Source organism: Lepidochelys olivacea, assembly GCF_965140295.1.
Source record: "Lepidochelys olivacea isolate rLepOli2 genome assembly, chromosome: 15".
Classification (NCBI taxonomy): Eukaryota; Metazoa; Chordata; order Testudines; family Cheloniidae; genus Lepidochelys; species Lepidochelys olivacea.
Window position 1 is genome coordinate 14773086 of NC_140425.1, and position 16748 is coordinate 14789833.

Consider the following 16748-nt stretch of genomic DNA (forward strand, 5'->3'; position numbering starts at 1 on the left):
CTCTTGCAAAACTGTTCGCTGGCTTAAAATCTTAGTAAAAGGAGCAGGGTTTGAAGGGCTCTGTGCTTATAAACTGGAACAATGGTGATGCTATATTAATAGTAAATAGAATTATCTGGGCCGAGGGGGTGGAGCTCTGTTAACAGAGGAGGAGGGAGAATTCTGTAATTGTTCTAAAATGCTAGAATCCCTGATCTGCTCCTTGTAATCGATGCTCAGCATGAAGACCCAAAGACTCTTGGAGGGACACAATGAAGTAGTGATGGAATCAATAGACTATACCTGTGAATGAAAAATAAATCTAGGGTAGGGAATACTTGCACTTGCTGCAGATCAGTAGGGCCAGGGTTGTTAGCTAATTGGTTGACTGAGCTACTGGCAATTAGGTTTGAATAGCCAGGGAGACCTGATTTAAAAACCAGAAGGGGGGAAGGGGGCGACTTTCTGTGAGGGGAAAGGAGGAAAAAAGAGCAATTCTGGTAACTGCCATCCAGTAAATCGAACTTTGGTCTCTAGTGAAAAACAACAAACAGTGGCTCAGCTCCTGCGAGCAGGAATGTTTGTTTCCATTATTCCCCAGGCGCTCTCATGAGCAGGAAGTTGCAAGAGACCAGCTACGCCAGACAGCAATGAGCTTTTTAATGTTGATCGAATTACAAACTGTTGACTGATGGGTCTCAGGGATGTAACAGAGTTGGAGTCTGTCACAGCATTTGATAGGGCTCCCCAAAGTTAACTGAGACGGATGGCATCTGAGCACTGTCCCACTGACCCTGAGGACTCTTACTCTCACGCGACTGCAAGAACAGGCATGCCCAATGATTTCATTATGCTTTTTGGCGTGGGGGTGAGTTTTGAAAGACAAAAGGGGCAATTAGGCTCCCAGGTCCTAACTAAGGCAATGAGAGTTGGGTGCCCATCTGCCCAGGGTGCCTTTGAAAAGCTCCTCGCTATCTACCTCCCTTCCAGACGGAGTAGGCCGAGTCTCTAATTTCTCTGAATGGAATGCACCTTTGGTGTCCTTCAGTTGCTCTTCCCTGGACCTCCTCTGCTTCAATTGGGAGTCGAGAGAGGAGACTAGCGGTGAGAACCCAGAGTGTGAAACTAGTTAGGTGGACATTCATTTCCAGTGTATTTGAAACAGGCTGCTGGAAGCAGCCCACTGGTACCAGGTTCAGCGATTGCCTGTAGGCCCCGTGGGGATTGCCTGCTCATAGTGTCTCTCTCCTCAGAAAGATGAAGAAGCGCTATTTGATAGTTGGGATTCTGACTGGCTTCCTGGTGGGCCTGGTCCTTTTCTTGGGGTTTTTCTTCGGACTGCGCTCAGCTCTGCAGCCCCCAGCGCAGGATGGACATCTCTACAAGAAAGCAGCTGTAGCCACGGATGCTGGGCCGTGCTCAATAATTGGAAGGTATCTCTCTTTACTCGTGTCCGTACATTCTCTTAGCTATTGTTACAAAGTCAAGGACCCAAACTCTTCTATTTGCGTTCGCTCAGGAACTGCTCTGCTAGCTCTCTGCCTGTGGCATGTGCTAGTGCTCTGTAATCTGTCATTAAGGTCAGGATACCAAAACGGAGGAGTCTTGCAATGCTTGGTTTGCTCTCCATGCCTGGGAAACATGGTTGCTGGCAATCTAAGCTATGTACAATGGGTCCACAAGGATGGGAATCACCTAAATGACTGAAATAAACTTTTCAAGCTGCTTTTAAAATCCATTTTTCCAGTCTCCATGGGGATTTTCAGTGGCCAATTCCCACTTTACATTTAAATGGGAACTGGACATCTAAATGCCATAGGCAGCTCTGGAAAACCTCAGCAGGGTTTTCAAGCTGATCTTAATGCAGATCTGTCCAGCCCACACCAGCAGGAGATGGCTGCTTTTTAAAAATTACTCCGTAAGATGGGGGACGCTCAAGAGTAGAGGATGCTACCAAGGGAGAGCTCAGTCGTCTGCAGGCTTCTTCCCTGTGAAACTGAACCAGGGTGCATCTTTTTCATCTTGAATAAAATGCTGAGAAGGCGACCGGATGCTGCTTCCCTCCTGCCTCTGTGCCGAATCAGGCAACCCCTTGAGAGCCTGGGCACAGAAGGAGGGAGTGGCGGTTGTGATGGGATGCTGAAACAGTCTTATAACGTTCAGCCACTAGGTGATGCCATGGGTAACGATACCTTATCTGAGCCGCTGGCCTCAGAGAGGGCAGCTCATTAAAGTACCTCTTAGACAGAGAACACCTCTCGTGTCTCACTCTATGGCGGAAGCTCTGTGGCCAGTCCACATCTGGTACAAAGGCCTGACTGTCTGTAGCTGCCCTGCGATCGACCCTGTACAAGGAGGTCCTGAAAGTGCTGGAGAAGAGGCCTCTGTGCTGCCGCTGGACTATAATTTTGTTCTCTTTTGCCGGTTCAGGGATATCCTTCAGCAAGGAGGGTCTGCAGTGGATGCTGCAATTGCAGCTCTGCTCTGCGTGGGCCTCATGAATCCTCACAGTATGGGAATTGGAGGGGGTCTCTTCCTCACCATCTACACCAGCACAGGTAAGAGGGTCTGTCATAAATGATGGCAGCACTTCACTTGAGACATGGCTCTGTCTAAAGCAAAGTTGTTAATTCTATCCTAGCACAGGGCGGGTCTGATAGACATCATGCCCTACCAATGCGGGAGTTAGCTCTCAGGGCTTTAGGGCTCTAGTTCAGAGGTTCAGTAACACAAAGCCAGTGTGCTGTGTCTAGAGTGAAGAGCTGATGCCAGCCTTATTCCTTATGTCTTTAAAGGGAAAGTAGAAGTCATTAATGCAAGAGAGGTGGCTCCAAAAAATGCATCCCTGGACATGTTTGGGAACAACACAGAGCTCTCCCTTAAAGGTAAGGAGATGTCAGGTGGTGCTGACATGTTGATTCCAGCCAGTGGATCCTTGGGCTGTTCAAACTTTAGCTACTGTTGCAATATCTCCTGGGTTCAAAGTACTTCTGACTGTTCTGCATCTTGTGGCTGGAGTTGGCCCTACCCAGCCACCTGGGATTCTCACCTTCTCAATTGCCCCAGAAATCTCTTCCTCCTCCTGCTGATTGGTGCTGTGTATCGTCACTTGTCCAGGAAATCAGAAGGTACTGTCTCGTCCAAGACAGTCAGTCACAACAGTGCCCATTGTCTCATTCATACAAAGAGCAATGTAAAAAGTCAATCTTAATACACAACTGTTAAGGGGCCATATTTTGTATTGCCATGAACAGCATAACATCTGCCACTGTCGTCCCCATGCTCTGATAGACAAGAGCCCCTGCTGTTAGATCTCACCAATGTTTGTGTTGCCCTGAGAGCCATCACTCGACTGTCTTATTAATGGTGGCTCCAGTTGCAGACCTAGAGGGTCCAGAGGAGAGGCAGAAATTCTCCTGACTGGAAACAGAACCATCTCTAAAAGACATGAAGTAGTTAAACCAACTGACTTCCCAGAGTGCTTTGAGGGACCTAGGAAAGCAAGTTCTTTTGCTGGGGTACATCTGTATTTGAGGGGGGGGGAGAGAAAAGTCTCTGTGGGGAAAACTGGTATCCGAGGACTATGTTACAATTTGGGGAGGTGCCAATAAAAATGGGACTGTCTAGACGAGGTGCACGTCATTGCACCAACCCATGGACTGAAATCCCATTCGCCTGGGTTACTTGTACAATGCCACATGTCCACACCCAATAGCCATCCCAGTGCAGGTGGATGCAATGAGGGTCCTATGGTTCAGCTCTGGTTGTATTTGTGCCCTTTCCTACAGTCTTTCTCCCTGTTTTTGGATTGGAAGCCATAAGCTGCTTCACCAGTTCAGCTCGCTCCAGCGACGCCATCCCAAGCTGCAGGGCCTCGTGTTGGGTAAAAACCCCAAACCCCTTGCTACCAGCAATTGCTTCAAGAGTTCCCAAACAAGTACAGGGAGTGGCTGGACCAAAGCCAGCTCTGTCACACAGCATGATTGTATGGGTGGGCTGAAGTGTTGCAAAGGCAGGAGATGCGACCACCCATTTCATGCAGGCGATTCCCATCAAACAGCTTCCTTGCTAAGTGAACATGAGAGCCAGGCAGCGTTTTTCAGACTAAACTCTTCTCTGCCAAAAAAAGCAGTTTTGCATCAACTGAAACTGTTCGAATTCAGGCTGAATTCAGCAAGTAGCTTCAGCTTAAAAAAAAAAAAAAAAATTCTGCATGCTTTGATTTGACACTTCTGAAATGAAACATTTTGACTTTTCTTCTTGAAACAATGTTTTCATTTAGAAATGTAGCTGGATTTACTTAAATAGTAAATAAACACACAATAAAAAAACCCATATGTTTTGGATTGAATGAAATGTTTTGTTCAAAAACAAAACTTTGTTTTATTTTTGTTTTTTCGGTTTGGTGAGAAACTCAGCTTCCAGTCCAATTTTTTTCTTGGTTTCTCTCCCCCCTCCTCTCCCAGTTTGGCCACTGAAGCAAGAAACCAATTGATTGCTCAGCTCTAGTGAAGACCTGGCCATGGAAGGGGTCCCCTTCACTTCTTATGGAAATGAGTAAATGTAAAGACAACTCTGTCTTTGCTCTTGCTTAGTGTTTGTTGCCCAATGGCCTAATGTATTCCCTGTCTGCTCCAGGGGGCCTGTCCATTGCGGTTCCAGGAGAAATTCGTGGGTATGAAATGGCTCATAAGCGGCATGGCAGATTGCCATGGAATAGCCTGTTTCTGCCCAACATCAAGCTGGCGAGAGAAGGGTTCCCAATTGGGAAAGCTCTAGCAAAAGTCATCAAGTCAAAAGAGAAAGCGATTGAAAGCAACCCCTCACTGTGGTAGGTAGCGCTTTGGAGCCTGCATCGGTGCTATTCTAATTGCCCCTGCTTGGACTGACAGTAAGCTTTGAATGCAGAAACTTCAGAACCAGCAGTATGAGCCTCTGTCATTTGAGCTCAAGGACAAACCCCCATTCCTGGCTTCTGTGGTAGCTTTGATCTCTTATGTGGACCAGCTACTAGTCTATTAGACAAAAAGAGCCACTCTCCACTAGTGTAGGTTACACTCAAAGTGCTAAGCCTTGAGTTTGTTTTAACTCTGAGGCAGGAGTTCCTTGTGTGTGTTGTTCAGTGAGCATGCATGGCGTTACTGTCTTCATACTTGTGTCTGGGGGACCATGTGAATAGCATGTCTTCTAACTCAGCAGTCCTGGTTTTCTCTTGGAAGCTGTTAGCCTGAATACTGTGCAATTCAAAGCCAAAGATGTCTATGGTGAAGCTCAATGTCTCCGCTGATTCACTCACTCTCTTTTCCTTTCCCCCTCAGTGAAGTGTTCTGCAGAGGAGGAACGATCCTACACGAGGGGGATGTCATCAAGATGCCCAAACTAGCAAACACCTATGAGACTTTAGCCAATGAGGGAGCAGATGCCTTTTACACGGGGAGTCTGGCGCAGCAAATTGTCAAAGACATCAGGGAGGCAGGTGAGAAGCCAAGGGCTTGAGTATCTTTTTTTATACACCCCAAACGTATTCATCAAGAAGAGCTGCAGAAGCTCCGCTTCCATGGATGAAAATCTTTCCTGTGATACCAAGTCTCTGATTTAGCAAAACTTCTTATAATGGCCAAAGAAAGTGAAACCCATTAGCAGCTGGCTGAAGTTGAGTCATTGGTTATAAGTCAGTAGTCATGGGGCTGATGATTTAGAGCAGTGGTTCTCAACCTTTCCAGACTACTGTACCCCAATCAGGAGTCTGATTTGTCTTGCATACCCCAAGTTTCACCTCACTTAAAAATTACTCGCTTACAAAATCAGACATAAAAATGCAAGTGTCACAACACACTGGAACTGAAAAATTGCTCACTTTCTCATTTTTACCATATTACTATAAAATAAATCCACTGGAATATAAATATGGTACTTAAATTTCAGTGTATAGTATATAGAGCAGTAAAAACTAGTCACCGTCTGTATGAAATGTTAGTTTGTACTGCGTTTGCTAGTGCTTTTTATGTAGCCTGTTGTAAAACTAGGCAAATATCTAGATGAGTTGATGTACCCCCTGGAAGACCTCTGCGTACCCTCAGGGGTATGCATAACCCTGGTTGAGAACCACTGATTTAGCGTCTTATTGGAGATAAGCATTTTTTTGGGGAGAATTTTTTGTGCCCGATTTAAATTTAATCTTGGGGGAACAATAAAACAGTGTAGACTCTTTTCCAGCCAGTAAATAACCTTAAGTGAAATCTCTGATCCAAAGATCTTTTGCTTTTAGACTCATGGGAAGTACTGACTTCCCATAGCAGATCAGGTTCTGCTGTCTAATCTGAGATGCAACCACTGATAATAGTTTATACCTAAAAACATAGGCCCAAACCATGTGGCCTTAATCTGTTCTGTCTGTGGGAATAGGGCTCTTACCCTCTGTAGGCCACTAAATGGTGACAGAAGCATAGGCTTAGCTAGTACCTTGTACATAGCTCTGGAATTCACAGAACCGTAGTAACCCACCTATTGTGTTTGTCCTCCTGGAGCAGTGAATTCCTCCAGCTGACTATATACTGTTTTTTGTTTGTTTGTTTTTAAGCAATTCCTTCAATTGGTTGTAAATGCTCTAACACTTAACATCACTGAGTTGTGTTCCCCCCCCCCCCCGCCCCATTCTTGTATTATGGGATAATGATCCACAGCTTATAGCGCTTTTCATCAGATCTCAAAGCACTTCACAAAGTACAATGGGGAACTTGAGGGACAGAAGGGGTAAGAGGAATGGCTTGGTTTTGACAACATCAGTACATAGAAGCCACCAGTCTCTTCTGTCTTATCCTTTCTGTGCTCGGTCTAATCACCTTCATTGCCCTTCTCAGGAGCTCTGTCAGTTTTTACTGTATTTTTCTTAAGATGAGGTGATCAGAATTGGATGCAGCCTCTAGATAGGCCTGGGCCACCTTTGCATGTCCTGTCCCTCTTCTGTCACTTATCAGCCACATCTCTGAACACCTAGGGCCAGGGACACCTAGTTTACCCATTTTCCTTCAGTTCTGTCTGGGGGCCTGTCAGCTCGTGGGGGTAAAACTCACAAGAGTTTGTCTAGCTCACACCATGCTCAGCACTCTGGTGCCTGAACTGCCAAAGTCCAGTTTATCAAAAGTGCTTGGCACCCACAACTGGGGCCTGCTCTTCAGAACTGCTCTGCACCCCACCTCCCTTGTTCTCAGTGGGAGCTGCTGGGTGCTGAGCTTTCTTGAAAATGTGGCCGTAGGTTCTAAAGTGCCCTTGAGCTAAAATAAATTAAAATCACTCACTGTTTCTCACCTGGGTGTACGGTCCACCTGGCTGGGCTCCCTCAGGAATGCTCTCTGACCCTCTGAATGCATCCCTTTCAGGGGACGTAATACAGCATGGATGAGGCTCCCCAAAAGCAGGGACGGTAGAGACAAATAATCCCTGTTCACGGAGTGTTGGCCACCTCTTTCCTTCACTGCACTCTGAAAACCCTGCATCAGTTCCCTTCCTGTGAGGCTGGAAACAGACAGTGCCAAGTACTCTGCTTGTGGGGGGCATAAAGCAACTGCATGCATCCACCCCAGCATTTTTCCTCCTTGTAAAACAAGAGGATTCTGTGGCTCGCTCCTGGATGTTACCAGTCTCCCACAACGAGAGAAGCAGATGGCCAGAATCCTGGCTGGTATAAGTCAGTCCAAGAGTGATGCAGATTTTTACAAGCTGGGGATATGGCCCTGAGTCAGAAAGGGATAAACCCATCTCCATTCACACATCCCCTTAACTCAGTAAATCTGTGGAATCTCACTGGTTAGATCACAGTCATGGTGAGTCCACTGTATTCCCACCACTGGCAGTCACAGCAAGGATGGGGAAGGGGGAAGATAGGTTCTTCCTCCTACTGGAGATCATGTAAACCCAGGGCCACAAATGGCTTTTCTCTCTGTTCTAGGGGGCATCATTTCAATGGAGGACCTAAGAGACTATACTCCAATCCTGAGTGAAAATCCTTTAAACATCACAATCGGGGAGTTCACCATGTACACACCCAGTGCCCCCGTGAGTGGCCCGGTGCTAGCACTCATCCTCAACATACTGAAAGGTAAGAGCAAGCCTCAGTGATCCACACTGTGACAGGCGATAGCAGCCTTGGGATTCCCAAAGACTGCGGCTGTTCAGCTGACTTGCTCTGCCATAGCAATCCTCGGTAGATAAACAGCAGCATTCTTAATCGACCTCAGTTCTGAAGTGGCGAGTGACAGAAGGCTGTTAGCAGAACACTTTGTACATCTGGGAATCAGCCCTCTAATTCCATAAATGTAGGGTATGGCCTTAGCATATGAAAGAAAAGGCTCAAGAACGAAAAAGATTCTCTTGATGGGTGTCCTCTGATACCTGCATGTGTGGAAGTGAAAGGGACACTGCTCTTTGAAATGTGCTTACCTGCCATTCTTGCAAGTAACACCTAAGGTCACTCTAACAGAAACTAGAGGACATGTTCTCTTTGAGGTGCTTACAGCAATCTGTATTGTCAGTGCCTGTTTTTTCCGAATGGGTCTTCCATGCAGCAACAGCAGAAAAGGAAAAACTAATGGTGACTGTCAGCCCCCAAGCAGTGGCTGTTGGGGCTCAGAGGCTGGGGCAATGCCTGCTTCTGAGTCTTTTCTTAAAATTACTAGATTTCAAGTTGACCATCTTTCAGAGCCAGTTCCTGGTTGCCACCCACTGGCCATGTGCTTTCAGATGTGCTCACAATGTACTATCTACTATTGCCAGGATTTAATTTCTCCAGTGACAGCATCACGACCATGGAGAAAAAGGGTCTGACTTACCACCGCATTGTGGAGGCCTTCCGCTTTGCGTATGCCAAGAGGACTTTACTGGGAGACCCAGCATTTGTCAACGTTACGGAGGTAAATAGCAGAGAAGTCACTGTATTCCCTGTCCTAAAAGCAAGATCTTTCTGCATGTCCAAAGCATTATGAAAGCCAAGTGGCGACTGGCTTTCAGCTTCCAGCAGGGGACCCCTGATAGTTCCAAGGACACTTTAGAATTCTGTTTGCCATCCGCAAGTTGATGAAACACAGATCTGAATCCAAATACAAAGCCATATGTTACCACTGATCCATGGCTGACCTGCCAGGGATATAAAAAGGAATTTCCCCTAGTGTTTGTGGGCAGTGTGCAGCCATTGGTTTGCCAGTAGAATTTACAAAATATAGATAATGCTTTGCACTTCCATAGCATGTTATGTGTTCAACACGCTATACAGACAATAACAGACTATGAACAAGGATAACTCCACTTGTCTGCCTACCTCACGGGGATGGTGACAAGGGACTTCCATAAAGTGTTTTGACAATGAAAGACGTGAACTGGCCTCAGTGATATTAATGTCAGTGTGTATAGCCTTCTCTTTATGACAGCTTGAAATGCTAGCAGCATGGGGGTTCAGCTTTCTGTAAGGAACAAAGAATTTCAGACAGTTTTCAAGGTCTGATGTGAGCCATCTCACATGGGTTCCAGCATTCTCTAATTAAATCTTTAATTGAAACTTATTGGTAGCACTGAGCTGAATTTGTCTCTCCCAACAGGTGATCAGGAACATGACCTCTGAGTTCTTTGCAGATAACCTACGGGGGAAAATCAATGACAACGCAACCCATACAGTCGACTACTATGAGCCAGAGTACTACATTCCAGATAATGCCGGTACATCCCATCTCTCCGTCGTGGCTGATGATGGCAGTGCTGTGTCCGCCACCAGCACCATCAACCAATAGTATGAGTTCAGACGTTACTCCCATGTAGGCCTCTGCCGCCTTCATAGTGGTTCTGTGGTTGGTATCAACATCACTGGACTGGTATCTCCATAGTGGGTTAGTTGTTGGTAGAGGAATTGCTGACTGGAACTCCCTTTACTGGAGTCGTGTAGGTACCACTGTTCTGGTAAGACTGGAACTGGACTTCTAGATTCTATACTTTTCGCTGGTCTAGTCCTGCCAGGTGCTGAGCACCCTCCACAGTCATTGAAATCCGTGGGAGCTGAGGGCACGTTACAGGTCAGGCCCCTAATGCTGAGTCCCACGCTATTGAGTAGGACACATAAGATCTAAGGCCTCCATTATGCTGCATTCAAGCCCACTCTTGTTTAATTTTGCCGTGACCTATTCCAACCCCTCTGTCCCTGAGCTTTGCCGTCTGGGAATCCCCTACCGCACTCAAGTACCTCTTTTCAATTAATGTTTCCTTAAATTGTCAGACTCTTCCTGTTCCTTTCTTTCCTTCTGTCATCACAAAGGAAGTATAGTTACTTCAGCTGCTCTCCCCATTATCGGCACACTAAGTGTTGCACTGTTGTTGGCTATTAAGAGAGTTCTTTAGTTAGTGAACAGAGGCTTTATCCTTATTTACCAGACTGCAGCCAGGTTGGCCTTTCGTCCCCCCTGCTCAGAGTGAATCTTTCCTGCCTGATTCTCCTGGTGAGCTCAAATCCAACCTATCAAAATGCCTGTGACGTGTCAAGTGTTGGGCTGTGGCATCACTGAATGAATCGGGTGCGAGACACTAGCGGGTTATAAAGACGATTGCAATTTATTCAGTTGCCGAGTGATTTAATCAGTAATGAGAAAATGTAAACAAAGTACATGATGCTGCTGTGGCGTTCTGGTGAAATACTGCCTCTGTTCTGGTAGAGATGGGTCTGGATCTGAGCTTGCAACTCAATCCTATCTCCATGATGCATCTCTACCCCAGGGCGGTTTGGATCCGGAGTTCAATCTGCACATTTAGGCATGTTTGGGTATTTGGAGGTTTGGTTTGGCTCTGGTATGGGAAATCTGGGTCCTGATTCTCTGCTGTCCTCACACCTGGGATAGTTACACGTGCAAAGTGTCTGTAAATAGAGTTTCCCACTCATGTTGGTGGCAGCATCTCCTGTACAGAGAAGGTTACTACACAACGTGAAAGGCAGAGGAGAAATGGTTCCCCCAGGTTAGATCCAGAGGTTGGTTAATGCCCCTCTGTTTGTCTGCCAGGTGCTCTCTGAGTGCAGGCCTGTCCCTTGTAGGGTGGTGAGGTCTCACTCTGAGATACAATAGTTTCATGTAGGGCTGTCAAGCGATTTAAAAACTTGTGATTAATCGCACTAACAATAATAGAATACCATTTATTAAAATATTTTGGATGTTTCTACATTTTCAAATATATTGATTTCAATTACAACACAGAATACAAAGTATACAGTGCTCATTTTGTATTTATTTTTTATTACAAATATTTGCACTGTAATAAACAAAAGAAATAGTATTTTTCAATTCAAGTACTGTACATACAAGTACTCATACGAGTACTGTAATGCAATCTCTTTATCATGAAAGTTGAACTTACAAATGTAGAATTATGTACAAAAAATAACTGCATTAAAAAATAAAACAATGTAAAACTTTAGAGCCTACAAGTCCACTCAGTCCTACTACTTGTTCAGCCAATTGCTCAGACAAACAATTTTGTTTATATGTGTGGGAGATAATGCTGCCCTCCTCTTGTTGAAAGTGAGAACAGACGTTTGCATGGCACTGTTGTAGCAGGCGCTGCAAGATCTTTATGTGCCAGATGTGCTAAAGATTAATATGTCCCTTCATGCTTCAACCATCATTGCAGAGAGCATGCATCCATGCTGATGATGGGTTCTGCTTGATAACGATCCAAAGCAGTGCGGATAGATGCATGTTCATTTTCATCTTTTGAGTCAGATGCCACCAGCAGAAGTTTGATTTTCTTTTTTGGTGGTTTGGGTTCTGTAGTTTCTGCATCTGAGTGTTTCTCTTTTAAGACTTTTGAAAGCATGCTCCACACCTCATTCCTCTCAGATTTTGGAAGGCACTTCAGATTCTTAAACCTTTGGGTCGAGTGCTGTAGCTATCTTTAGAAATCTCACATTGGTACCTTCTTTGTGTTTTGTCACATCTGCAGTGAGAGTGTTCTTAAAATGAACAACATGTGCTGGGTCATCATCCGAGTCTGCTATAACGCGAAATATATGGCAGAATGCTGGTAAAATAGAGCTGGAGACATACAGTTCTCCCCCTAAGAGTTCAGTCACAAATTTAATTAATGCGTTTTTTTTTAACGAGCATCATCAGCATGGAAGTATGTCCTCTAGAATGGTGGCCAACACATGAAAGGGCATATGACTGTTTAGCAGATCTGGCACGTAAATACCTTGCAATGCTAGTTACAAAAGTGCCATGCGAACGCCTGTTCTCACTTTCAGGTGACATTATAAATAAGAAGAGGGCAGCATTCTCCCGTAAATGTAAACAAACTTGTTTGTCTGAGCAATTAGCTGAACAAGAAGTAGGACTGAGTGGACTTGTAGGCTCTAAAGTTTTACATTGTTTTGTTTTTGAGTTCAGTTATGTAACAAAAATAGACATTTGTAAGTTGCACTTTCATGATACAGAGATTGTACTACAGTATGTGTATAAGGTGAATTTAAAAATACTGTTTCTTTTATCATTTTTACAGTGCAAATATTTGTAATAAAAAATAATATAAAGTGAGCACTGTATACTTTGTATTCTGTGTTGTAATTGAAATCAATATATTTAAAAATGTAGAAAAACATCCAAAAATATTTAATAAATTTATTTGGGATTCTATTGTTTAACAGTGCGATTAAAACCACGATTCATTGTGATTAATTTTTTTAATCGCGATTCATTTTTTTGAGTTAATCACGTGAGTTAAATGCGATTAATCAACAGCCCTAGTTTCATGTAATCTACAATTTACCTGAAGCTTGTCCTTGACCTAGAGTCTGGGTTTGACGTGCCTTCCCTTCTGCTTGTTCTATTTAGCTTTGGCTCAGAAGTTCGCTCCAACGTGAGTGGAATCATATTTAACGATGAGATGGATGACTTCAGTTCACCTTACATCATCAATGGCTTTGGAGTCCCTCCCTCTACTGCAAACTTCATCGAACCAGGTAGCACTTCACGCCCTCTCCTTAGCCAGTATCATGGCTGCCTTTTGCATACCAATGTGATGCTGACTGCCAGCTAAAGAGCAGCATCCCCTGACCTCTCACTGACTCTGTACTGACATGACTGACATCATCCTCTGACCTCTCACTGAGTCGAGGTCCCTGTCACATGTCGGAAACACCTATGTTCTGTATACTGCATCACTGATAAAAGCTCATTAACTACAGATCACGTTTCCTTACTGTGATCTGTATGCATTGGCTGGCTGAGAGGAACACAAGCATTTGTAGTGTTGAGGAAAACACCTGGGACTTGCTTATCCCCAGCTGTCTGAAGCCCTCACAAAGGTGAGCTCAAAAATCACTCCAAGTGCAATGCTCCACAACTGCAGGAGAGCCTTGGACATCGCTGATCAGGGAGGCAGTAAGAGTGAATGTGGGAGGCCCTGGGAGCGGTGCACACCATGCAGCATTCCAACAATCTGCGGGCTGCAAGTAATTTGCATAAATATTTAAAATGCATTTGTGTCTGTGTGTATGCTCTTCCTCCCCCACGATACCTTTGGAATACAGCTCTGAAAAAAATACACTGTCTTTTTCTAACCTTTAAACCCAGGTCTCTTCCCTTTGCTTCCCTGGTTTCCATTTTTTTACAGGTGAAGTGGAGTCAGAGGTACACTCCCCTTTATGTAAAAGCTGCCTTTTGCCAATGACAAGGGTGGATCATGGGGCAATGAAGATGAGATGGAGGCAGCCTGGCTTCCTCAGGGGGCAATTTAAAGGAACTGGGGCTCCCAGCAGTGGCTGGAGCCCCAGGCCTTTTAAATTGCCTCCAGAACCCCGCTGCTGGAGCCCTGGGGTAGCAGCTGCGGGGCTCCGGCGGCTCTTTAAAGCCCTGGGGTAGCGTCTCCGGCAGCTATTTAAAGCCCTGGGGTAGCAGCTCCAGGGCTCCCCTGCTTCTACCGCCCAGGAAAAAGCTGTCACCCTAGTGCTCTGTTTCCTCTGATAAAGGCTGTTGCTGTCCCTCTTTGGGCACTGCAGTGATAGGGGGTATGTGTGGTCTAGATACAGAGAAGTGCAAAATTCAGACACTAACTTTGAATGCCCTATGGTTTTGCCCTTTTTATTTACAGACAGAAGGGCTCAACTGAGCAATTGGGATCTGGGATTCTGAATTCAACCTCTAAAGCACAGCCATGTTGGGCAGGATCTATAAAGATGCTCAGACCCACTGCAGTGCTGCTTTTGTGGTCCATTCTGCTTCCTGCTTATGTTTTCTCTCTGTAAATATTTATGCTACAGTGGCTCTGAATCACCTGAGCAGCCCGGTATACTGGGGTGATCTCCTGTGTCCCGTTCAACCAGGTTTAAAGGCAGTATTGTATGGGTAAAGCCTAACATGCTGAGGAATCTGGCTGTCTTTCACTGCAGTATTTTGAGACACCAATGTCCAATTTCTCCAGGAGCCCCCACTACCCCAGGGCTCTGGGGGCTATTTAAAGGACCAGGGCGGTAGAAGCAGGGGAGCTGCAGGCCCTTTAAATAGCCCCCCCAGAGCCCTGGGGTAGCGGTGGGCTCCGGGGGCTATTTAAAGGGCTGGGGGTCCAGCTGCCTCTGCCGCCCTGGTCCTTTAAATAGACGCTGGAGCCCCGCCGCTTCCCCAGGGCTCCGGCGGCTAATTAAAGGACCAGGGCAGTAGAAGCAGGGGAGCCCCGGGCCCTTTATAGTCCCTGGAGCCCCAGGCTGCTGCTGCTACCCCGGTTGGGGGGGGTAGGAGAAAGGGGGGCAATTACCTTACAGGGTGGGCTGGGGCTGGCTCTGACCCCCCATCAGCCCCGCCCCTTCCGCCCTAGGTCCCGCCCCTTCCGGGGGCCAGAGCTGGTCCCAGCATACCTGTAAGTCACTCGACTTACTTTCACCCCTGGATGGGGGGCCAGGGGTTTAGTGCAAGGGATCCTCCCCAATCAGATCTAGAGCTACAGAGGTTCTCACCCAGACAGGAAAGTGACCAGGAAGGGCCCATTCCTCAAGGATGAATTCTGAAGCGGACCCCTGGCCTCCAGTGTATGGGTGCACACATCTGGATAGCTGGCACACTGAGGTGTGCCCATATGTCAGGGACCAGCTTAAAGCCCTTGTAGTTCTCACTCCCACCCCCTCTACAAAGCCAACGACAGGGGAGAATCCCCTTGGCAGCTGAAGAGAGAGACTTGTGCGCTGAATCAGCAGATCTGGGATCTGCAAAAGACCATCGGTAGCAGTGTTCTGTATTTCTAGCCTAAGCAAGCTATGGCGGTGTGGGCTCAGATGCTGAGCATGTAATTAAGTACAAGTTAATGTCTGTGTGCACTCTTACAGGTAAACGGCCCCTGTCCTCCATGTGTCCATCAATCCTAGTGGATAAAACAAATAAGATCAAGATGGTGGTTGGTGCCTCTGGAGGAACAAAAATCACCACAGCAACAGCACTGGTATGTGTCACTGTGGGATGGATAAGGAGACAGATAGTAGAGGCCAGACAAGGTTGGAGAGGTGGCTGAGTCACTCCATCCTGCTTCTCATTGGGAAGGCTCCCATGAGATTGCCTTGAGATTCATAAATTTTAAGGGTAGAAAGAAACATTTTGACGATCTAGTCTCACCCCCTACAAAATGCAGACCCTCACCCAGTAATTTCTGCATCAAGCCCATAACGTCTGTGTGAACTATAGCATATATTTTAAGACATCATCTGGATATAAAGACTGCAAATTATGGAGAATCCACAGCCGCCCTGTGTAAGTTCTTCCAGTGGTTACTTGCCGTCACTGTTAAAAACCTGCACCATAATACTAGTCTGAATTTGTCATTTCCAACCATAGGATCCCATTTTGCCTTTTCCTGTTTGGTTAAAAAGCCACTTACTGACTAATCTCTTCCCCATGTAGGTAGTAATAGACTGTGATCAAGTCACCTCTTAACCTTCTCTTGGAGTAAACTCAATGGAGAGATTTAGGAAGCTCAGTCTATGAGGAGTTTCAGAGTAGCAGCCGTATTAGTCTGTATTCGCAAAAAGAAAAGGAGTACTTGTGGCACCTTAGAGACTAACAAATTTATTTGAGCATAAGCTTTTGTGAGCTACAGCTCACTTCATTGGATGCATTCAGTGGAAAATACAGTAAGGAGATTTATATACACACAGAACATGAAAAAATGGGTGTTACCATACACACTGTAAGGAGAGTGATCACTTAAGATGAGCTATTACCAGCAGGAGACTGGGGCGGGGCGGGGGGGAGAGACACCTTTTGTAGTGATAATCAAGGTGGGGCTATTTCCAGCACTTAACAGGAACATCTGAGGAATGGTGGCGGGGGGGGGGGGGGAGGGGGGGAGAGGAAGAAACATGAGGAAATAGTTTTACTTTGTGTAATGACACATCCACTCCCGGTCTCTATTCAAGCCTAAGTTAATTGTATCTAGTTTGCAAATTAATTCCAATTCAGCAGTCTCTCGTTGGAGTCTGTTTTTGAAGCCTTTTTGTTGTAATATTGCAACCTTTAGGTCTGTAATCAAGTGACCAGAGAGATTGAAGTGTTCTCCGACTGGTTTATGAATGTTGTAATTCTTGGCATCTGATTTGTGTCCATTTATTCTTTTACAATGCCGTAAGCTTTTGGAGGCATTTAAAAAGGCTACTTTAAAAAGCATCTGTGTGTCCGTACAACCCACTGTTGTTTACACTAAGCACCGTACTTGTGTACATTTCTGAGCACATGAAAATTTGTATCTGTCTCTTTGCATTTTCC

General features: G+C 45.7%; 1 protein-coding gene across 5 annotated transcripts in view; it reads left to right on the top strand.

The window, feature by feature from the left end:
- The window catches only part of GGT1 (gamma-glutamyltransferase 1), a 43896-nt gene that overhangs the window by 19532 nt on the left and 7616 nt on the right, over window positions 1–16748 (top strand). For 3 of the 5 annotated variants that reach the window (XM_084648663.1, XM_084648664.1, XM_084648665.1), the window contains exons 2-11: window positions 1233–1412; window positions 2410–2537; window positions 2775–2864; window positions 4618–4810; window positions 5298–5455; window positions 7928–8077; window positions 8752–8888; window positions 9570–9757; window positions 12837–12964; window positions 15320–15432. In XM_084648663.1, coding sequence (XP_084504789.1) covers window positions 1237–1412; window positions 2410–2537; window positions 2775–2864; window positions 4618–4810; window positions 5298–5455; window positions 7928–8077; window positions 8752–8888; window positions 9570–9757; window positions 12837–12964; window positions 15320–15432 — 1461 coding nt within the window. In that variant the 5' untranslated portion in view covers window positions 1233–1236. The remainder of the gene's footprint in view (window positions 1–1232; window positions 1413–2409; window positions 2538–2774; window positions 2865–4617; window positions 4811–5297; window positions 5456–7927; window positions 8078–8751; window positions 8889–9569; window positions 9758–12836; window positions 12965–15319; window positions 15433–16748) is intronic. The other 2 variants (XM_084648666.1, XM_084648662.1) reach the window with 1 other exon arrangement.